At 36.9% G+C, this 18,453-nt stretch overlaps 1 protein-coding gene across 7 annotated transcripts in view; it reads left to right on the forward strand.

Annotated features, from left to right (window-relative positions):
* SUGCT (succinyl-CoA:glutarate-CoA transferase) overlaps positions 1-18,453 on the forward strand; it is a 769,056-nt gene that overhangs the window by 94,170 nt on the left and 656,433 nt on the right. For all 7 annotated transcript variants that reach the window (XM_037837131.1, XM_037837129.1, XM_037837134.1 and 4 more), the window contains one exon: positions 7,824-7,915. In XM_037837131.1, the coding sequence (XP_037693059.1) occupies positions 7,824-7,915 (92 nt within the window). The remainder of the gene's footprint in view (positions 1-7,823; positions 7,916-18,453) is intronic.

Below are 18,453 nucleotides of genomic sequence, written 5' to 3' on the forward strand. Positions count from 1 at the left end.
AGGATAGATGCAAATTCTTTCCCTTATTTACCAATTGTGAGAATAATGAACTTATTCCCTAGTATCCTATCAGGATAACTGATGATTAAAAAAAAAAATAACATTACGAACTCACAGAATTTAAGTATTTGATGTGTTTCAATCCATTGTAGTTATTGCCCTTCTTGGTGCTCAAGTTATCCCATCTTTCACCAGTGGGAGCCTCTTAAAGTTGGTTTCTGTATCCTTCTGACATGAAACCTTCGATAACTTCTTTGCTTTTTGGTATAAACAGATAGTCCAGGATCATTTTGTTTATTTCCTGTCACATTCTGGAATCAGTCATTTCTCCAGTGAGTCTTAGTTCCTTTTAGTGGGAAATGGTATTTAGGACCACAGTATGGACACTAGAGATGTGCTTTGCTCCTGGGTTAGTCATTGTTTCTAGAATCTTTCAGTGGACAGAGAAAGGAAATAAATATTTTAAAAATACAAATGTGTCATGAGTCATTGTGTATCCTTTAATTCAGAAACATTCTACATAGCAGAAAATGAGCAGAGAAAGAAACAAAGTCCAGATAGACATATAGATTTTGAGGAATTACATTATTTATTGTGAAACATTTTATTGCCTTCTGTTCTTTTGTCAAGTAAACAGTCTGTTGAAATTTCTATAGCTGTTCAGATAGTAGTATTAGCTCTCTAGCTAATATCCATAGTATTAACTTTAAATATATTCCTGATTTTTTAAGTGATTCATTACCGGGATAGATCCTAGTCCTCTTGGAAACCTCCTTCTTACTTTCCCTAATAGCTATGTCTGTATCTTGAAGAAGAGTATGTTTGTCAGGCAGACACGGGAGGAAGGTGTCACAATTAAAATGGCATATGTGGAGGCCCAGAGGTGCAAGAGAGCCTTGCATTTTCAGAGAACAGCTCTAATAAGTATGAATTTGTTTTTAAGGAGTGGAGAAGGTAAGATGTAAGGATTGGGTAGGGGCCAAATGACAAAGGACACAGTATGTCATGCTATGGAATTATTATTTGTATCTTATAGGAAATTTAATGAAAATTTTAATAAGGGGAATGACTTGATCAGAATTACCTATTCAAAGGCCTTTGTAGCCATAGTGAATAAACTGAAGCAGTGATGAGTAAGCTATTGCAGGGCGTAAGAGCTTAAATAGATCTGGGAGTTATTTGGTAGGTCGAGTCATTAGGAATTAGTGATCAATCGGATACAGGCAGGAAGGGAAGGAAGAAAGTCGGGGATGACTCTTAGGTTTCCAGATGGTGCAGGATATGGGTGATGTTCCATTCAGTGAAACAGTGGATGGAGGAGAAGGAGCAGTCTGCACTGGTGGCATGTGAGAGTGACAAGGTAGATTAATGAGTTCTGTTTAGGGCCTCTTCAGCTTCTGGTACCTTGGACTTTTAGTGGAGATGTCCATATGTGCATAAATATGTATCTGGAGATCAGGAAAGGTTCTGAACTGAAGGAGCATGTCTTTGTGTTTAAAGACTGGGATTTGGGTTCAAATCCTAGGTCTGCTACTTCCTATTTTGTACAACCTTGGTTAAGTGACTTAACCTTTCTAAACCTCAGGTATGCAAAGGGGTAATGGTACCTAACTCACAGGGTTGTTGTGTGAATTAAATGATCTAATGGTCAAAAATCTAACAGAATGCCTACCTAATAGATAATAATAACTCAACAGTATTGTCATTATTCTAGATGTGGAGTTGCCTGCATTTTGTTTGGAGCCATGGGTATTGTTCTAGTTTGTTAATGCCGCCAGAATGCACAACACCAGAAATAGATTGGCTTTTATAAAAAGGGGCTTATTTGGTTACACAGTTACAGTCTTAAGGCCATAAAGTGCCCATCAATAAAGGGTACCTTCAGTGAAGAATGACCAATGGCATCCGGAAAACCTTTGTTAGCTGGGAAGGCATGTGGCTGGCGTGTGCTTGCTCCTAGGTTGTGTTTCAAAATGGCGTTCTCCAAAATATCTGCATCAGCTTCCAACGGCCATCCTCAAAAATGTCTCTCTAAGTTGCAGCTCCTTTCTCAACTCCTGTGAGTTCTTCAAAGTGTCCCTCTTGGCTGTAGCAAGCTCACTCCTTCTGTCTGAGCTTATATAGTGCTCTAGTAAACTAATCAAGGCCCATGCTGAATGGGCAGGGCCAAACCTCCATGGAAATTATCTAATCAGAGTTATCACCTACAGTTGAGTGGGTCACATCTCCATGGAAACACTCAATTAAAGAATTACAATCTAATCAACACTAATACATGTCTGCCCACACAAGATGGCATCAAAGAATATGTTTTTTTCTGGGGACATAATATATACAAACCAGCACAGGTGTGGATGGGATTCACTAGGGAGAATACAGAGAAAGAGAAGTGGGATGTCAAATATGGAACACTGGGGGATGCCCACAGTTGAACCTGGGGAATTTAGTTGTCTGGATGCTTCTGCTCTATTCTCTACTCCAAACAGGCTATTTAAGATATGACTGCAGGAAGTAAAGTTTAATCATAGTCTTCTAGCCAGTTGTAAGATGTGTTATTTTCATTTCCCAAACCTATTTATTCACAGATATTAATTTCTTCTACATACATTTTCTGAGATGCTGAGATACTGGCAGACATTTTTTATGGGCTGAAGATACAGCCAAGAACAAGGACCCCTAGGGCACAGCTCTTGTGGCACTTACACTCTAGTGGAGAGGCAGATACTCATCAAACACACGAATAAGAAAAGTGTTAGGTAGTGATAAGTGCTATAGAAAGGATGAAAATAGGATAACATGCTGGAGAGTTTCTAGGAGTCTACTTTAGATTGGCTGGTCAGGGACAAGGTGAGGTGTTTGGATTTATTCTAGGTGACTTGGAAAGCCCCTGAAAGTTTTAGTCAGGAAAGTAGCACACTGTGATTTATATTTTGAAAAGATCTCTGTAATCACAAGAGGCAGGCATGAGGGTAGAGAGATCAGAAACAGGAAGCTAATGAAATAGTCTAGATGAGAGATGCATTATTTTGTTCTTCCCTTTCCTTTTGCTATCAGGTCAAAGCCCTATCCTGAAGCAGTTGATTGCTTGGTAGCCTCAAACATTTTCTTGAGCTGATCCCCATAAGGAAAGCTGTCCTGATAAGTGAGATGCTCTGGACTGGGAGGAGATATAAGCAGTGTTTTTGATTACTACCGAGAGTCCTTAACCTGATTCTTATTTCGGGGTTCACGAATGGGGTACTGAGGCCTGCATCATTTTGTATGAATGAGCATATGTTCAATTTCTCCTGGCGAGAGTGTATTGCTGTTCACCAGTTTGTCAAAGGGATCTGTGACTTCCAAAAGTCAAGGTGTGCAGCACCTTGGAAGGTGTTATAGGAGAAAACAGAAGCACCAGTGGTAGCTCCTGCTTTCTAAAAGAGCTTGAGCCAAGGAGAGAAGACAAACACAGAGTTAGACACAGTTAAAGAAGAAAAATGGGCCACACCAGGGGTGGGCAGGTCAGATCATCTGGTATTCAGGACAAATATCAAGGGAGTTTTAAGAAACCTCTTTTCCCTTCAGCTTCCTCTCCCTACATTTTTACTTATCGGTCTGGAAATGCAACAGATTGGCTTTATGGTCAATATTCATAAAAGCCACAAGATGGCGAGGTTGTTCCTTAAAATAAATGTGTGTTTGTTTGTGTGTGTGTGCATGAGTATGGCTCTCTGACTTTCCATGACCTCTTTTAATTTCTTTCCCTCCTTATTGGAATATAATAGAACTGACATGTTTAAATTTTTCCTCTTTAATTTGTGCTTTAATCATAGTTTTTGTAATTGTAAAGTTAAAAAAAGGAACTGCCTGTATTTCATGCTTACCACTTTTTCAGCTCTTTATTAAATTATTAGTAAAAAATTCCAATCTGCACATTGCTAACAGAGTGGTCTTTGCAAAATACCATTTTGATAATGACAGGTCCCTGCTTGAAAACTTACTGTTTATTTATTGCTATAAGTATTTGTTGATAGTACTGGTTGTTGGTATTCAAATAGCTAAGGTATACATAAGGCAAAAGAGTTGGAATAACTTTGGACTCATTACAGAAATACGTGCATTTAAAAAAATTATCAGCTTCTTCTCTAAAATGAACAAGTGCAGGAATCCAAGTAACAAGAACTCCTTTCTATTTTTATGGGTTATTAAACAATGTACCTATAATGCTTAAATATCTATTCTCATCATTTCAGCATACCACAAGGCAGTTTTCCTTTTGTTATTGTCAAGTTTTCTGGAAGAAGAAAGCTATATTACTTTGATTGATTAATGCATATTTGTTAACTATGTATAGTTAGCTTACAATGTAAAATGCATTTTCTTATTCCGTCATATCAAGTCAAATCCTCATGAGAAATATATAAGCTAAATATAAATATTGCCATTTTATGGATGAGAACATTAAGGCTCAGCAAGATTAAATGAATTGTTGAAGATTTAGTAGTTGGGAGAGCTGTAATTTAAACTAGGCTTTTTCATTCCTAAAACTCATCCTGTTTACTATGCCATACTGCCTTCAAAGAGAGTGACTAGTTATTTCTATTTCTCTTTAACAGAAATACTTGGAAGTTATAATTTGAAGTAATTAGGATATTTGTGCCTCCCTGTTGTAAGTTGAACAAAAAGAGAATTTTTATCACAAGGCAACTAACTATTATGGTGTACTTTTATTTAGCAAGCTGTTTATGTTTCTGAGCACATTTATTTAGTGCAGGCCTTTATTTAGAAGTCTCTATTCAGAGTTGTGTGGATGGTGAGGAGCCTCAGTTTGACCCATTTGGGGGATCTGGGCTCTTGGCCAGAAGCCCGAGAGCAGTGCACCTGATTTTCCCAACCTAGAGCAGACTGAAACTTAATTCCTTTTCTTGACTTCCTGTTGAGACAACAGGTGGTTCACGGACACACAGCGCTCCTGCCTTATGGTGGCTGCTTCTCTCGGCTTCAGGAGGTCCGTTTTATGTTGGGGAACAACTGGTGGCTTAAAAAAACCAAAAAACCATCGTGGAATTTGGAAGACTGGGAGGCCTGGGCTGGGCCGCCCTTTACAGTTGCAAACTAGCTACCCTGGAACATAAATTCATCTCCAAAGCTTGGCGTTAATTTCTATATTTCTGCAAGGAACATGCAGAATTATACCTTGTTTTCCTTTATGCTTCCTTCAATACCCCATTTTTGTTTTTCTAAAGATTTAAAAAGAAAGTTCAGAATATACAAGATTTGTTTATGTAACGGGGAGACAGGCATGGCAGAGGCTAGGACTTCGGGTGATTGGCTTTTACTTGAATCAAGACATTTTTGGGGTTTTCCCATGGTTTTCTTGTTTTCTTCATTCTACTGAAAATGAATGAAGTTTTAATGAAAAATAAGTGTAGTGAAAAGAAAGCTGGTCTTGAAAAAATAATTATTGAAGCTGGCTGATGGGTTTATTATATGATTCTCTCTATTTTTATTTATGCTTGAAATTTTCCACATTAAAACGTAAAATAGAGACATGTGATACCTTTTCTGTCATTAATGATGATAAATATCATTTATTTTTGAAGTATTTCACTTTATTAGTGATGAAGTGATAGTTATATCTGGAGATTTTGTTTTATAAACTCACATTTCTGACAAAGACCTTATCTGGTAGCTAATACATCTAGATAGGCTAATTGCTAATTAGATCATCCAATCACTCATTACTTTAGTTTCTTTATTCATTTACTTCTTATAGATTATTTGCTTTTAAAAAAAAAAAAACCTTTATATAACAAGCATTCATTCATTCATTCTCTCAATAAATGTTATTGAATGAATACCCACTCTGTGCTAGGTGTTATTCTAGATACCAGGGACACAGTAAACCAAATAGAAAAAATCTCTGGAGCATACATTTTAGCAGGGAGGAGACAGAAAATGCATCAGTAAACAAATGGCTACATTCTATATCTTGTGGCAATAAGGGCTATGAAGAAAATGTAACAGGGTGAATGAGATTAAGAGTGTGAAGTAAGGGTGCTCTTTCATAAAACGTGGCCAGGGAAAGTCTCTCTGGGAAGGACACATTTGGGTGGAGGTGTCAAGGATGTGAGGAAGTGAGGCCTGTGGATATATGGAGCGAAATGTAGGGAGAACATTCCAGGTGGCAGGAGAAGGTGGCAAAAACGCCCTGAGGCAGCTCCTTCTCAAGCTTTCCAAAGCAAGTATGCAGGGAATATCAGCAAAAAGCTAATGAGTATGGAAGGATCCTCATCTGGGCATTCCGTGGTTGCTACATGGGATTTGGAGACAGATTCAAATTGCTCCTGATTCAGCCATATGCACAGGAGGGAGGAGAGCAAGAGAAAATATTTCTGTGTTCTCTTGGTTTAAAAAAACACACACAAAAAACAAGACCTTCTGTTTGTAATGCCAAAAAGCTTTTTTTAAGATGTAATTGTTTTATTTATGTGTACATTCTTTATCATCATTTATGTTTTCTTTGGATTCTTGGGGAAAATGTGTTAATTGAAACCAAGGATTTCAACCTTGTTTTGTTTTATTTTCTAAATTGTTTTGTATACAGCAAGAGTTGCAAATTCTTATTAAGGTTTGGGAGGTAAGTTAAGTGAGTCAATCAGACTGAGGAGTAAAGTAATAAGGAGTGGTGGAGACTGTGGCAAATTGGAGAACTCATGCCCTGCCTAAAAGAGGGCAGCTGCTACTCAATGCTAATGGACTGTTGTCAAGTGAGAACCTGGGCCTAGTTTTGAATTTATTTTCTGATATTTCAAGAAAAGCCAGAAATTTGTGAAATCCCCTGATTTTTAAATGTTGACAACTATAATAAAAGAATTTCAAAACACTCTGCAGGCCAAACAGAACACTCATGAAGGTGGAATTTGGCCCATGTGTTGCCAGTTTGTGACCCTCTAGGGACGAACACCATAATTAATTCGTACTGATTCCTTTCAAGGGATAGTATAGATCTAATAGTAACAAAATGCTGCAATATTTCAAGATACAATTTTTTTAAAAAACTTTTTTAGTTTGAAATAATTTCAAACTTATAGGATTGTTGCAAACATAATATAAAACTCATGCAGAGAACTCCAACATACTCCCCACCCAGATACCAGATCCACCAACTTTTAACATTTTGCCTCTTTTGCCATATCATTTTCTCTCTCTCTCTCTCTCTCTCTCTATTTTCTAAACATTTGAGAGTAAATAGTAGCATCATGCTCCTTGATCACTTAATATTTCCATGTACCTTTCCTAAGAATAAAGATACTCACTTTTGTAACCTCATTACATATAATTACCCAGTTCAAGAAATTTAACATTGATATAAAGCTTACAGTTTATATTCCAGTTTTTTGGATGTCCTAATAATGTGTTTTTGGGCCTTTTCTCCTCCATTATTAGATCCAGTACAGGCTCAGGTATTGAATTTGTCTCTTTAGTTACTCTTTTTTTTTTTTTTAATTTTGGAAATAGATGCACAACATAAACTTTCCCATCTCAACTACTCCCAAGCATACTATTTAGTGGGACTAATCACATTTAAAATGTTGTGCTACCCGCAATACCATCCATTACCAGAACTTTGCCATCGTTCCAAATGAAAACCTTGCAGCCATTATGTATTAATTCCCCCATGCACCTGCTCTCTGCTCCTGGTAAACTGTACTCTACTTTTTGTCTCTATTATGAATTTGCATATTCTAGGTATTTCACGTAAGTGCAACCATATAGTATCTGTCCTGGTACAAAGTTTTGTAATACACTACTGTCCTATTGCTCTCTTCCTGTTTTTTTAGGGTATGGCCAGACGGGTCCCATGTCCCAGCGAGCTGGGTATGATGCTGTGGCTTCTGCTGTTTCTGGTCTGATGCACATCACAGGGCCTGAGGTAGGTATTTCTTCTTTAGGATATTCCTAATTTTGCCCCTTATATATTTCCAAGGTATTTTTCCTCTTGATTACCCCATAGGCTTAAGTGAGTTAATTTTAGAAAGAAATCAGCATGAGTGAGTGACTTATTTTGTTAAAGTGAAATGAAAGTGTTCATTACAATGTAGTTGAGGCTTAATGTCAATATGGCCCCATGGAAAATAATGTTTTTAGCCAGAAGCAATAGATCAGGTGGTGAACACATTTATTATTTTACTATTCAACCTTAATATAGACACCTTTGTGTGATTCAGGAATATTCCTTCTGTGAAGTAGAGTGACTGATTAGTCTAGACTACAGATTGTTCTTTTCTAGCCAGTGTGCCTTCATTTGACATGTATACATAGTGGAAAGTTTTTTTTTTTTTTTTTTCCCTCTCTGGAATATTTCAGTAGTTATATATTTTAAAATTTGTTACTTAAAGGCTCGGATATATTTGTGCCTGGTTAGTCATATGCATTAGATTCTGTTAGAGCAAGAATCATTTTATATTTTTATAGCTAACTCTCTCTAGTGGTGTTGGGTGGTGAAGTTGCTAAAACATGTATGGATGGCCAAAATATGTTTGGTTAGATCAGAACTTCTTAGAAAATAAACTATTGGGGGAAACAGTAAAAGTGGCATCAAATAAAGTAAAAAAAAAAAAGTCTGAATTTTTTTTTTAAAATAAAAGTACTACAAGGCATCCATTTCTGAAAGAAACTGGATTTGTAGGCTTAAAAAACTTGTTCCAGTAGGTGCTCCTTCCATGAATCACTTTCTTCAGTTCATTCTTTAGGAGGTGCTGCTGCGTGTTGGCATAGATAGACCCAGGTAGACTGATCAAGTCTTCTATTCTGCAGTCTTTACTTCTTTTTTACACATTTCAAAGCAGCCCTTGGTGTTTTAATACCTTGAAATACAAGGTCTTTTGTGCTTCCATTCTCTGTTTCATTTTCACAAGTCTTAGAAAACGCTGGCGGCCTTTCCTTAAAATATTCCAGGGCCCCTGTCTTCTTTTCATCTATTGAGAGAATGGAACATGGACAGATCTCTCTTTGCACTACCCCACTGAAGTGCTCATGTGGTCAAGACATCATTGTTGTGGGTGCTTCTCCTTAAGGGATGGTGATGGGGATTGCATCAGTCAATGGGATAGCCACAGTCCTTACCCTCCTGGAGCTGCCAACTGGGGAAGACAAACATTAAACGGAAAATAAATATAAATACAAGTAAAAAGGGCTCTGAAGAGGAGTGCAGGGTGCTATGAATCTGACACTATGCCTCGGACCGTTATTATGCTTCCAAAGATTTCCAGAAAGCGTGGTTTACTTGAAAGCAAAAGATACAAGGATTTTGAAGAGAATTGGACATTGCTGGGAGTCCCCCTTAGGAGAGTTGTTTTCTCTGATCTTCTCAGCAATTAGTTACAATTCCTTAAGCTTCTTAGAGTGATTGCATGGGAGGGAATACCTCTGAAAGCCCTGGCTAACATATTTTTTTCTGTCTTTTTTTAATGCATTTTTTATTGTGAACTTTAACATATATACATAACAGTGATAACTTTCAAAGTATGATATAACAAGTAGTTAGGGAGCAATTTTCAAAGAATGTTATGGGTTACAGTTCCTCAATTTCAGTTATTTCCATTATTGTAAAATGTAACATATATACAAAGGTGTTAACTTTCGAAGTGTAGCTCAACAAGCAATTATATAGGTAATTTCAAAGAATGTTATGGGTTACAATTCCACAGTCTCAGTTCTTTCCTTATTGTGAGATATAGAGTATATACAGAAAGGTGATAACTTTCAAAGTACAATTTAATGAGTAGCTATAGAGAAAATTTCAAAGAATACTATGGGTTACAGTTCCACCATTTCAGTTATTTCCTTCTAGCTATTCTAATACCCTAGCATCTGAAAAACTATGTATTTATATAAAGTTTCAGTATTCATAATCCTTTGGTAAATCCTATCTTGTCTGTTGCTACCCCTTCCTCTCATTTAATTACTTTCGATGGTCAGGGAAGGCTTCTCTGAGGACCAAGTATTCAAGGTGGGATTTGATTAGCCACTAACCTGAAGACAATGACACGCAGGAGGATTTAGATGCTAGACAGTCTGGCAGGTTTTAGGAGCCAAAAGAAAGCTAGTGTTGCTGGATTATTGTGAGCTAGCAAAGTTGGAGAGAGAGGAAGTGTGGCTGAACTGATTGCTTAGGTTCAGCCACCACCGAAAATTTGAGAAGACACAAAGTTAAATACATATTTTTTTTGAGGGATGACTTAAATACATTTCTTCTTGGAAATTAAGAGATATTCCAAAGGTATCGACTAGCATTATGACTAAATTCCTCAAAATGCATGTTCTTTCTATAATGGAGTACTAATGCCATTTATATCCAAGAGGCTCATCACCTAAATGAATAATATAGGACAAAATTTATGAAAGCAGTTTTTATGATGAGATTGAAAGCAAACTAATTATAGTTGACCTCTACCAAATCTAAAATCTAAACTTTGAGGTAAGCTGTGATGCTGTCAGTTAAGATTCATATCTGATTACAGAAAAAAATGAGAATGATTTTGAGTACCTGCACTGTGCTAGATACCATACTAGGTATTTTACATATGCTGTTATCTCTTTTGATTGTCGCACTGATCCTTCCTGGAAGGCACTGACTAATTCTGTAACTGAAGTTTAAAGGCTCTAATAACTTACCCCAATAACACCTCTGTAAATGTATCTAACTCTGATCCATCAGGAGCAGTTAGGGTTGTCATATTTGTGGGCCCTACCCCAGGGTTACTGAATCAGTATCCCATGGGGTAGAGTCAGGAACATGCAGTATACCAAGCAACCACTGATTCTTATGGGTACTTCCTGACATCATACATGATTTCCAAGTCCCCAGGTGTGTAAGTACTAAAACCAGGTTTTGACCCTGGTGTGCTTTACTCCTTGGAGCTTGTGCGGGCTCCGCTCTCCATGCTGCCTGTAGAATAAATCCAGATTCTTATTGTGATTGCATCATGCCTATGCTTGCTGTTTGAGGTAAAATGTTACGGTATTGGTGAACAGTTCATTTGGTGTAGTGAGAAAGCACTTAACTAAGAGTCTGCAGGTCTGGCTCTGTCTGATTCACTCCTATGTAAAGTTCACTGACTGCCTAAAATGGGCCCTCATAGACTATAAGCCTCATGAGATTCTGGTTTCTGCTTTAGTCTCTGCTGTATCCCTAACCCTAAAAAGGAGCTCGACATATAGAGAGCACTCAATAAATATATGTTGAATGCATAAATGAATAAATGAGTACCTGGTATGGTGCTATGTGATCTTCAACGTGTCCTGTAGCTTCTCTGTGTTTCAACGAAATGCCTCTAGAAGTGAAGCTCGCACATTTCTGCTACAAGTTACTGTAAAGAACAGATGTCTTTTATAGAATATAAAAGTACAAAATCATGTATGATGTCAGGAAGTGCCCATAAGAATCAGTGGTTGCTTGGTATACTGCATGTTCCTGACTCTACCCCATGGGATACTGATTCAGTAACCCTGGGGTAGGGCCCACAAATATGACAACCCTAACTGCTCCTGATGGATCAGAGTTAGAGATACTTACAGAGGTGTTATTATTACAAACTTCACTCCATTAGAAGTAGAGAGCAGATGTTCTTTCATAGAGTCACATAGAAGTTAATGACTTTTTAAGGTCTATATATTATAATTAAATCATCATTTTGTGCCTCAAATGAAATCATATTCCCTTATTTTTTTCATGTTCCTGGCTTTATGCTAACCAAGTATTACTCAAAAAGGTAATTTTTTATTAGAAATTTCATTGGGAATGAAATCAGTGAGTATGAGAGTTTCTGGAAAGTAATTGACCCAGACACATTTAATATGTGTTGTAAATAATAATTTACCTATAAATTATGGTATGCTTTAAGTTACCTGTAAATTATGGTATACATCAAGAAGAATTATATCATCAATCAATGAACAAAGAAGTATTGACCTTATGAATATAGTATTGTATTAGGTACCTTGAGGAATCAAAGAAGTTACTCTATAAGTAAACTTTAGTTGACTAGATCTGAAACACACTCATGGAAAAATTAGAAAGCAATAGAAAACTGCGTAAAATTAAGTGGTATGTTATGTAACACCACAGAGAACTGTAAGATAGAAGGACTCTAACTTTTCTTGAGGATGGGCAACTTTTGAAAGGCCCATGCATTTAAAGGCTGGAGGCTGGGGAATAGTGTGTGTTTGTGTGTGTGTGTGTGACTTGGTTTCCTATGGCTGTGTTACAAAGTACCCTAAACCGATACTGTCTCACAGCTCTGGAGGGTAGAAGTCCAAATCAAGTTTTCAGCAGAGCCGTGCTGCCTTTGAAGTCTGTGGGGCTCTGGCAGTGGCCTGCAGGTATTCCATGGTGTTCTTTGGCTTGTGACAAAACTCAGTCTCTGTTCCCATCACATGGCTGTCTTCTCTCTATGTCTGTCTGTCTATTTCCAAATTCCCTCTCTTTATAAATTCCCTAATTAAGTTTGGCTTCATCTTAATTACTAACATCTTCAAAGATCCTGTTTCCAAATGGGGTCACATTCATAGGACCAGGGGTTCGGATTTGAGCATGGCTTTTTGGAGAGTACAATTCAGTCCATGATAGTGTATATGTGTCTAATTGTGTGGTGTTGACAATGAAGTCGTTTATTTGCAAGCAGCTGATAGTGCAAATGGGTGAAGACAAATCTCATATTAGGGCAGTTGCCAGTCTTTTTTGTGACTCTTCCAGTGTAGACAGCCTCTTAGTCAATTTTATGTCCCAGGGCCCCAGTACAATAGGTACTCTTCAAATGTTTTGTGTTTCTTTGCTTGTTTGGTTAATAAAAATCTTCAAAACCTATTTATGGCTTACATGGAATCTGTTGTGGAGGACGTATAACTTAAAGAAGTAAAACGTAAGTGTGGCTTGGGGTAGGACCTCAAGGAAGTGGGGGGACTTAAGTTTCATGGTACGTTGAAAGCTGAGGAGGATTCAGATGGATTGAGACATGTCTAGTGGAGAGAACAGAGTGAACAAAGACAGGGGAGCTGGAAGGGACCAGCCATATCTGGGGAAAACTAATGGGCCAGTGAAGGAAGAGCTGAGTTAAGGCTTCCAAGTAGTGGGGGAAGGTTGGTTGAGACCATACTTTGGGAAGTCTTCAAGGTCAGCTAAAGAAGTTGGGACATGATTTGCTCACGGTGGAAGTTAGGACGGTTTTTCAGAAGGGGAGTGACGTGATTAAAGCTATGCTTCAAAAGATTAGCTCAGCCCAAATGTGCAGGGTGGATTAAATCAAGTTTACAATCATTGCTTTGAAGATACTTATCTTCCCTTTTAAAACTAAGAAAACACAAATAATTACACAAAGAAACAGTGCTCTTACATTGCTATCAAAAGGTACCGTTTTTTATTTAGTTTATATTTTATTTACTTTTGATGAGGTAATACATTCATGTAATACTGAAGGTACATAAATGGATTGATGATGTAATTTGTCATGCTAAGCAGGGAATTTTTAAGAGTGAGATAATACTCCGTTAATAATTATACTGGGACATAAGCCTGGCTTGTTTTTGTCCCCTATATCTAAGAATTTATAATGTAAATCACCTTCCTACTCTGTCTCTGCCCACCTTCTTTTCCTACTCAGATGCAATCAATGTTGTCACTTCTTTTTTGTCCTTTCAGAGATATTTGCTTCAAAAATAAGCAAAATAGACTTCCCCCCATCTTTTAAAAACACAGTTGGTGGCATACTTTCTCAATGGTTTTTAAATTCCATTTTTTAAAAAGTGAGGTATAATTTACATAAAATAAAGTAAAAAATATTAAGGATATGGTTCATTGAACTTTTACAAATATATACACCTGAGTAGACACCTTCCAGATCAAGATACAGAACATTTCCGTCGCCCCAGAAAGTTTCTTCATGTCTTTTCCCAAGCAATAGTACCTCCTCCCAGAGGTAACATTATTTTGACTTTTAATACTATGATATTACTATTTCCTCTTCTTAGATGTCTATAAATAGAACCATATAATATGTTCTCCTTTATGTCTGGCTTCTTTTTGCTCAACATAATGCTTTTGAGGTTCATTCAATTAACACAATTGTTTTGAACAGAAGTATGTTTTTACTGTGGGATAGCATTCCATTCTACGAATATACCACAGTTTATCCATTGTTCTGATAATGAGCATTTGGATTGTTTCCAGTTTTTTTCCTATTATGAATAAAACTATGAATATTCTTTTGACTGTCTTTTGTTGGACATGCATACTCATTTCTCTGGTGGTATACCTAAGAGTGGAACTAATGGGTCACGGGTTTTAATGGGTCATATGTTTAGGTTTAGTAGAGTGCTTGTTTTCCAAAATGGCAACAGTTTGCACTCCACCAACAATGTTATGAAAGTTTTAATAATCCTCACCCATCTATTGACAGTGTTAGTCTTTTTAATTTTAGCCATTTTGGTGAGTGTGCATGATTCGAGTTCTACATTATCCTGATGAATTATAATGATGTGTATCTCTTCATATTCTTTGTGGCCATTTGGATATCATTTGTGAACTATATATTTTTTATTGTTTTTATCAGAGAGTTTGCCTTTTTCTATTGACTTATAGGCACTCTTTCTATATACTGGATACAAGTGTTTGTCAGGTATATATATCGCAGATATTTTCTCCCAGTCTGTGGTTTGCCTTTTTACATCCATAATGTGTCTTTGTTGAGCAGTTTTAAATTTTGTTTCAGTCAAATTAATCAGTTTTTTTCTTTTATGGTTAGCGTCTTTTGTGTCCTTTTAAAGAAATCTTTGCCTACCTTGAGGTCATGAAGATTTTCTCCTTTATTTTCCTCTGGAAGCTTTACAGTTTTAGTTTTTACAGTTAATTCAATGTTTTGCCTCTTATTTCACTTCATAAATCTTGGAGATTATTCTGTATCAGTACACTTCCTCTTATTCTTGTCTGTATCTATGAATGTACCATAGATTTTTAACCAGCCTCTTCTTGATGGGCATTTAGTTTTTTACGTTATTTTTCAATTACCTTAACATTTCAGGGAATATACTTGTACCAAGGTCATTTTCCACATGGATACTTGTCTGTAGGAGAAATCCTTAAAAGGGAAATACTGGATTTCAAAGAGTTTGTGCATTTGTACTTTTGATAGATCTTGATATTTCATAAGAGTGAACCAATTTACACTCCTACCAGCAATGTATGAGAATAAGGAAACCTATTTTAAGCCTGAAATATTTATGTAAATAAAACTAGAGATAAGATGTACTTCAGGGAAATATTATTTATAAATATGTAACATCATTTAATGAGATATAAATTACAATAACATTTCCCAATAACTATTAAAGATATTAGATTTGCTAGAAAAGTACAGTGATAATGTATTCTAGAAGCTAGGTATTTTCTTTAACATGTCATTGTTATCATTAACACAAATAAATAGTCATTCTAAAATGTTTCTTTACTTTTTTTTAAAATTCATTTTATTGAGATATATTCACATACCATGTAGTCATACAAAACAAATCGTACATTTGATTGTTTACAGTACCATTACATAGCTGTGCATTCATCACCAAAATCAATCCCTAACACCTTCATTACCACACACACAAAAACAGTAAGAATAATAATTAAAGTGAAAAAGAGCAACCAAAGTAAAAAAGAACACTGGGTGCTTTTTGTTTGTTTGTTTTTTTCCTTCCCCCATTTTTCTACTCATCCATCCATAAACTAGACAAAGGGGAATGTGGTCCATATGGCTTTCCCAATCACATTGTCACTCCTCATAGGCTACATTTTTATACAATTGTCTTCAGGATTCATGGGCTCTGGGTTGTAGTTTGACAGCTTCAGGCATTTACTGTTAGCTGCTCCTATTCACCAAAACCTAAAAAGGGTTGTCTATATTGTGTGTAAGAGTGCCCACCAGAGTGACCTCTTGGCTCCATTTGAATCTGCCACTGTAGCTTATTTCATTTCCTTTCACATTCTCCTTTTGGTCAAGAAGATGTTCTCCATCCCACGATGCTGGGTCTACATTCCTCCCTGGCAGTCATATTCCACGTTGCCAGGGAGATTTACTCCCCTAGGTGTCTGATCCCACGTAGCGGGGAGGGCAGTGATTTTACCTGCCAAGTTGGCTTAGCTAGAAAGAGAGGGCCACATCTGAGCAACAAAGAGGCATTCGGGAGGAGGCCCTTAGGCACAACTTCAGGGAGACCTAGCCTCTCCTTTGCAGCAACAGTCTTGCCAAGGGCAAGTCCTGTGGTAGAGGGCTCAGCCCATCAAACCACCAGTCCCCTATGTCTGTGAGCACATCAGCAGCCATCGAGGTGGGGCAGCCCAATACCCCTGCATTCTCCACCAGCTCTTCAAGGGGGGCCTGCATATTTTTTTCATTGCTCCCTTTTTTTTTTAATTAACTCTTTTTTTTAAGTCAACTATATAAAAAATAAAAAAAAATTTTAAAAAAATATACAAAAAAAAACATTTCAAACAGACCATAATAAGGGAGTAAGAAAAAGACAACTAACCTAAGATAGCTACCTTACTTCCAACATGTTGCTATTCTACCCCAAGAAAGTTACCTAATACAGCAACATTTCTGTGAACTTGTTCCTACTATACCCATCAGAAATTAACAGACCATTGTCATTCCTGGGCATTCCCAGAACGTTAAATTTACCCACGACAGCTTATCTGTTCTTACTGGACTATCGTTCCCCCTTCCTTAATTGCTCTCTGTCACTAGTTCCACTACATTCTAGATTATAAACCATTTGTTTTACATTTTTCAATGTTCACATTAGTGGTAGCATATAATATTTCTCTTTTTGTGCCTGGCTTATTTTGCTAAGCATTATGTCTTCAAGGTTCATCCATGTTGTCATATGTTTCACGACATCATTCCTTCTTACTGCCACGTAATATTCCATTGTGTGTATATACCACATTTTATTTATCCACTCATCTGTTGAAGGACATTTGGTTGTTTCCGTCTCTTGGCAATTGTGAATAATGCTGCTATGAGCACTGGCGTGCAGATATCTGTTTGTGTCACTGCTTTCAGATCTTCTGGGTATATACTGAGAAGTGCAATCGCTGGGTCCAAGGGTAACTCTATATCTAGTTTTCTAAGGAACTGCCAGACTGACTTCCAGAGTGGCTGAACCATTATACAGTCCCACCAACAGTGAATAAGAGTTCCAATTTCTCCATATCCTCTCCAGCATTTGTAGTTTCCTGTTTTTTTAATGGCAGCCATTCTAATTGGTGTGAGATGGTATCTCATTGTGGTCTTAATTTGCATCTCTTTAATAGCTAGTGAAGCTGAACATTTTTTTCATGTGTTTCTTGGCCATTTGTGTTTCCTCTTCAGAGAACTGTCTTTTCATTCTTTTGCCCATTTTATAATTGGGCTGTCTATACTATTGTCATTGAGTTGTAGGATTTCTTTATATATGCAAGATATCAGTCTTTTGTCAGATACATGGTTTCCAAAATTTTTTTCCCATTGAGTTGGCTGCCTCTTTACCTTTTTGAGAAATTCCTTTGAGGTGCAGAAACTTTTAAGCTTGAGGAGTTCCCATTTATCTATTTTTTCTTTTGTTGCTTGTGCTTTGGGTGTAAAGTCTAGGAAGTGGCCGCCTAATACAAGGTCTTGAAGATGTTTCCCTACATTATCTTCTAGGAGTTTTATAGTACTGTCTTTTATATTGAGATGTTTGGTCCACTTTGAGTTAATTTTTGTGTAGGGTGTGAGGTAGGGGTCCTCTTTCATTCTTTTGGATATGGATATTCAACTCTCCCACCCCATTTGTTGAAAAGACTATTATGTCCCAGTTCAGTGACTTTGGGGGCCTTATCAAAGATCAGTCGGCCATAGATCTGGGGGTCTATCTCCGAAATCTCAATTTGATTCCATTGATCTATATGTCTATCTTTGTGCCAGTATCATCCTGTTTTGACAACTGTGGCTTTATAATAAGCTTCAAAGTCAGGGAGTATAAGTCCTCCCACTTCGTTTTTCTTTTTTGAGAATGTCTTTAGCAATTCAAGGCATCTTCCCTTTCCAAATAAATTTGATTACTAGCTTTTCCAAGTCTGCAAAGTAGGTTGCTGGAATTTTGATTGGGATTGCATTGAATCTATAGAGAGTTTGGGTAGAATTGACATCTTAATGACATTTAGCCTTCCTATCCATGAACATGGAATATTTTTCCATCTTTTAAGGTCCCCTTCTATTTCTTTTAGTAGAGTTATGTAGTTTTCTTTGTATAAGTCTTTTATATCTTTGGTTAAGTTTATTCCTAGGTACTTGATGTTTTTAGTTGCTGTTGAAAATGGTATCTTTTTCTTGAGTGTCTCTTCAGTTTGTTCATTTCTAGCATATAGAAACATTACTGACTTATGTACATTAATCTTGTATC

Source organism: Choloepus didactylus, chromosome 5, assembly GCF_015220235.1.
Source record: "Choloepus didactylus isolate mChoDid1 chromosome 5, mChoDid1.pri, whole genome shotgun sequence".
NCBI classification, from domain to species: domain Eukaryota; kingdom Metazoa; phylum Chordata; class Mammalia; order Pilosa; family Megalonychidae; genus Choloepus; species Choloepus didactylus.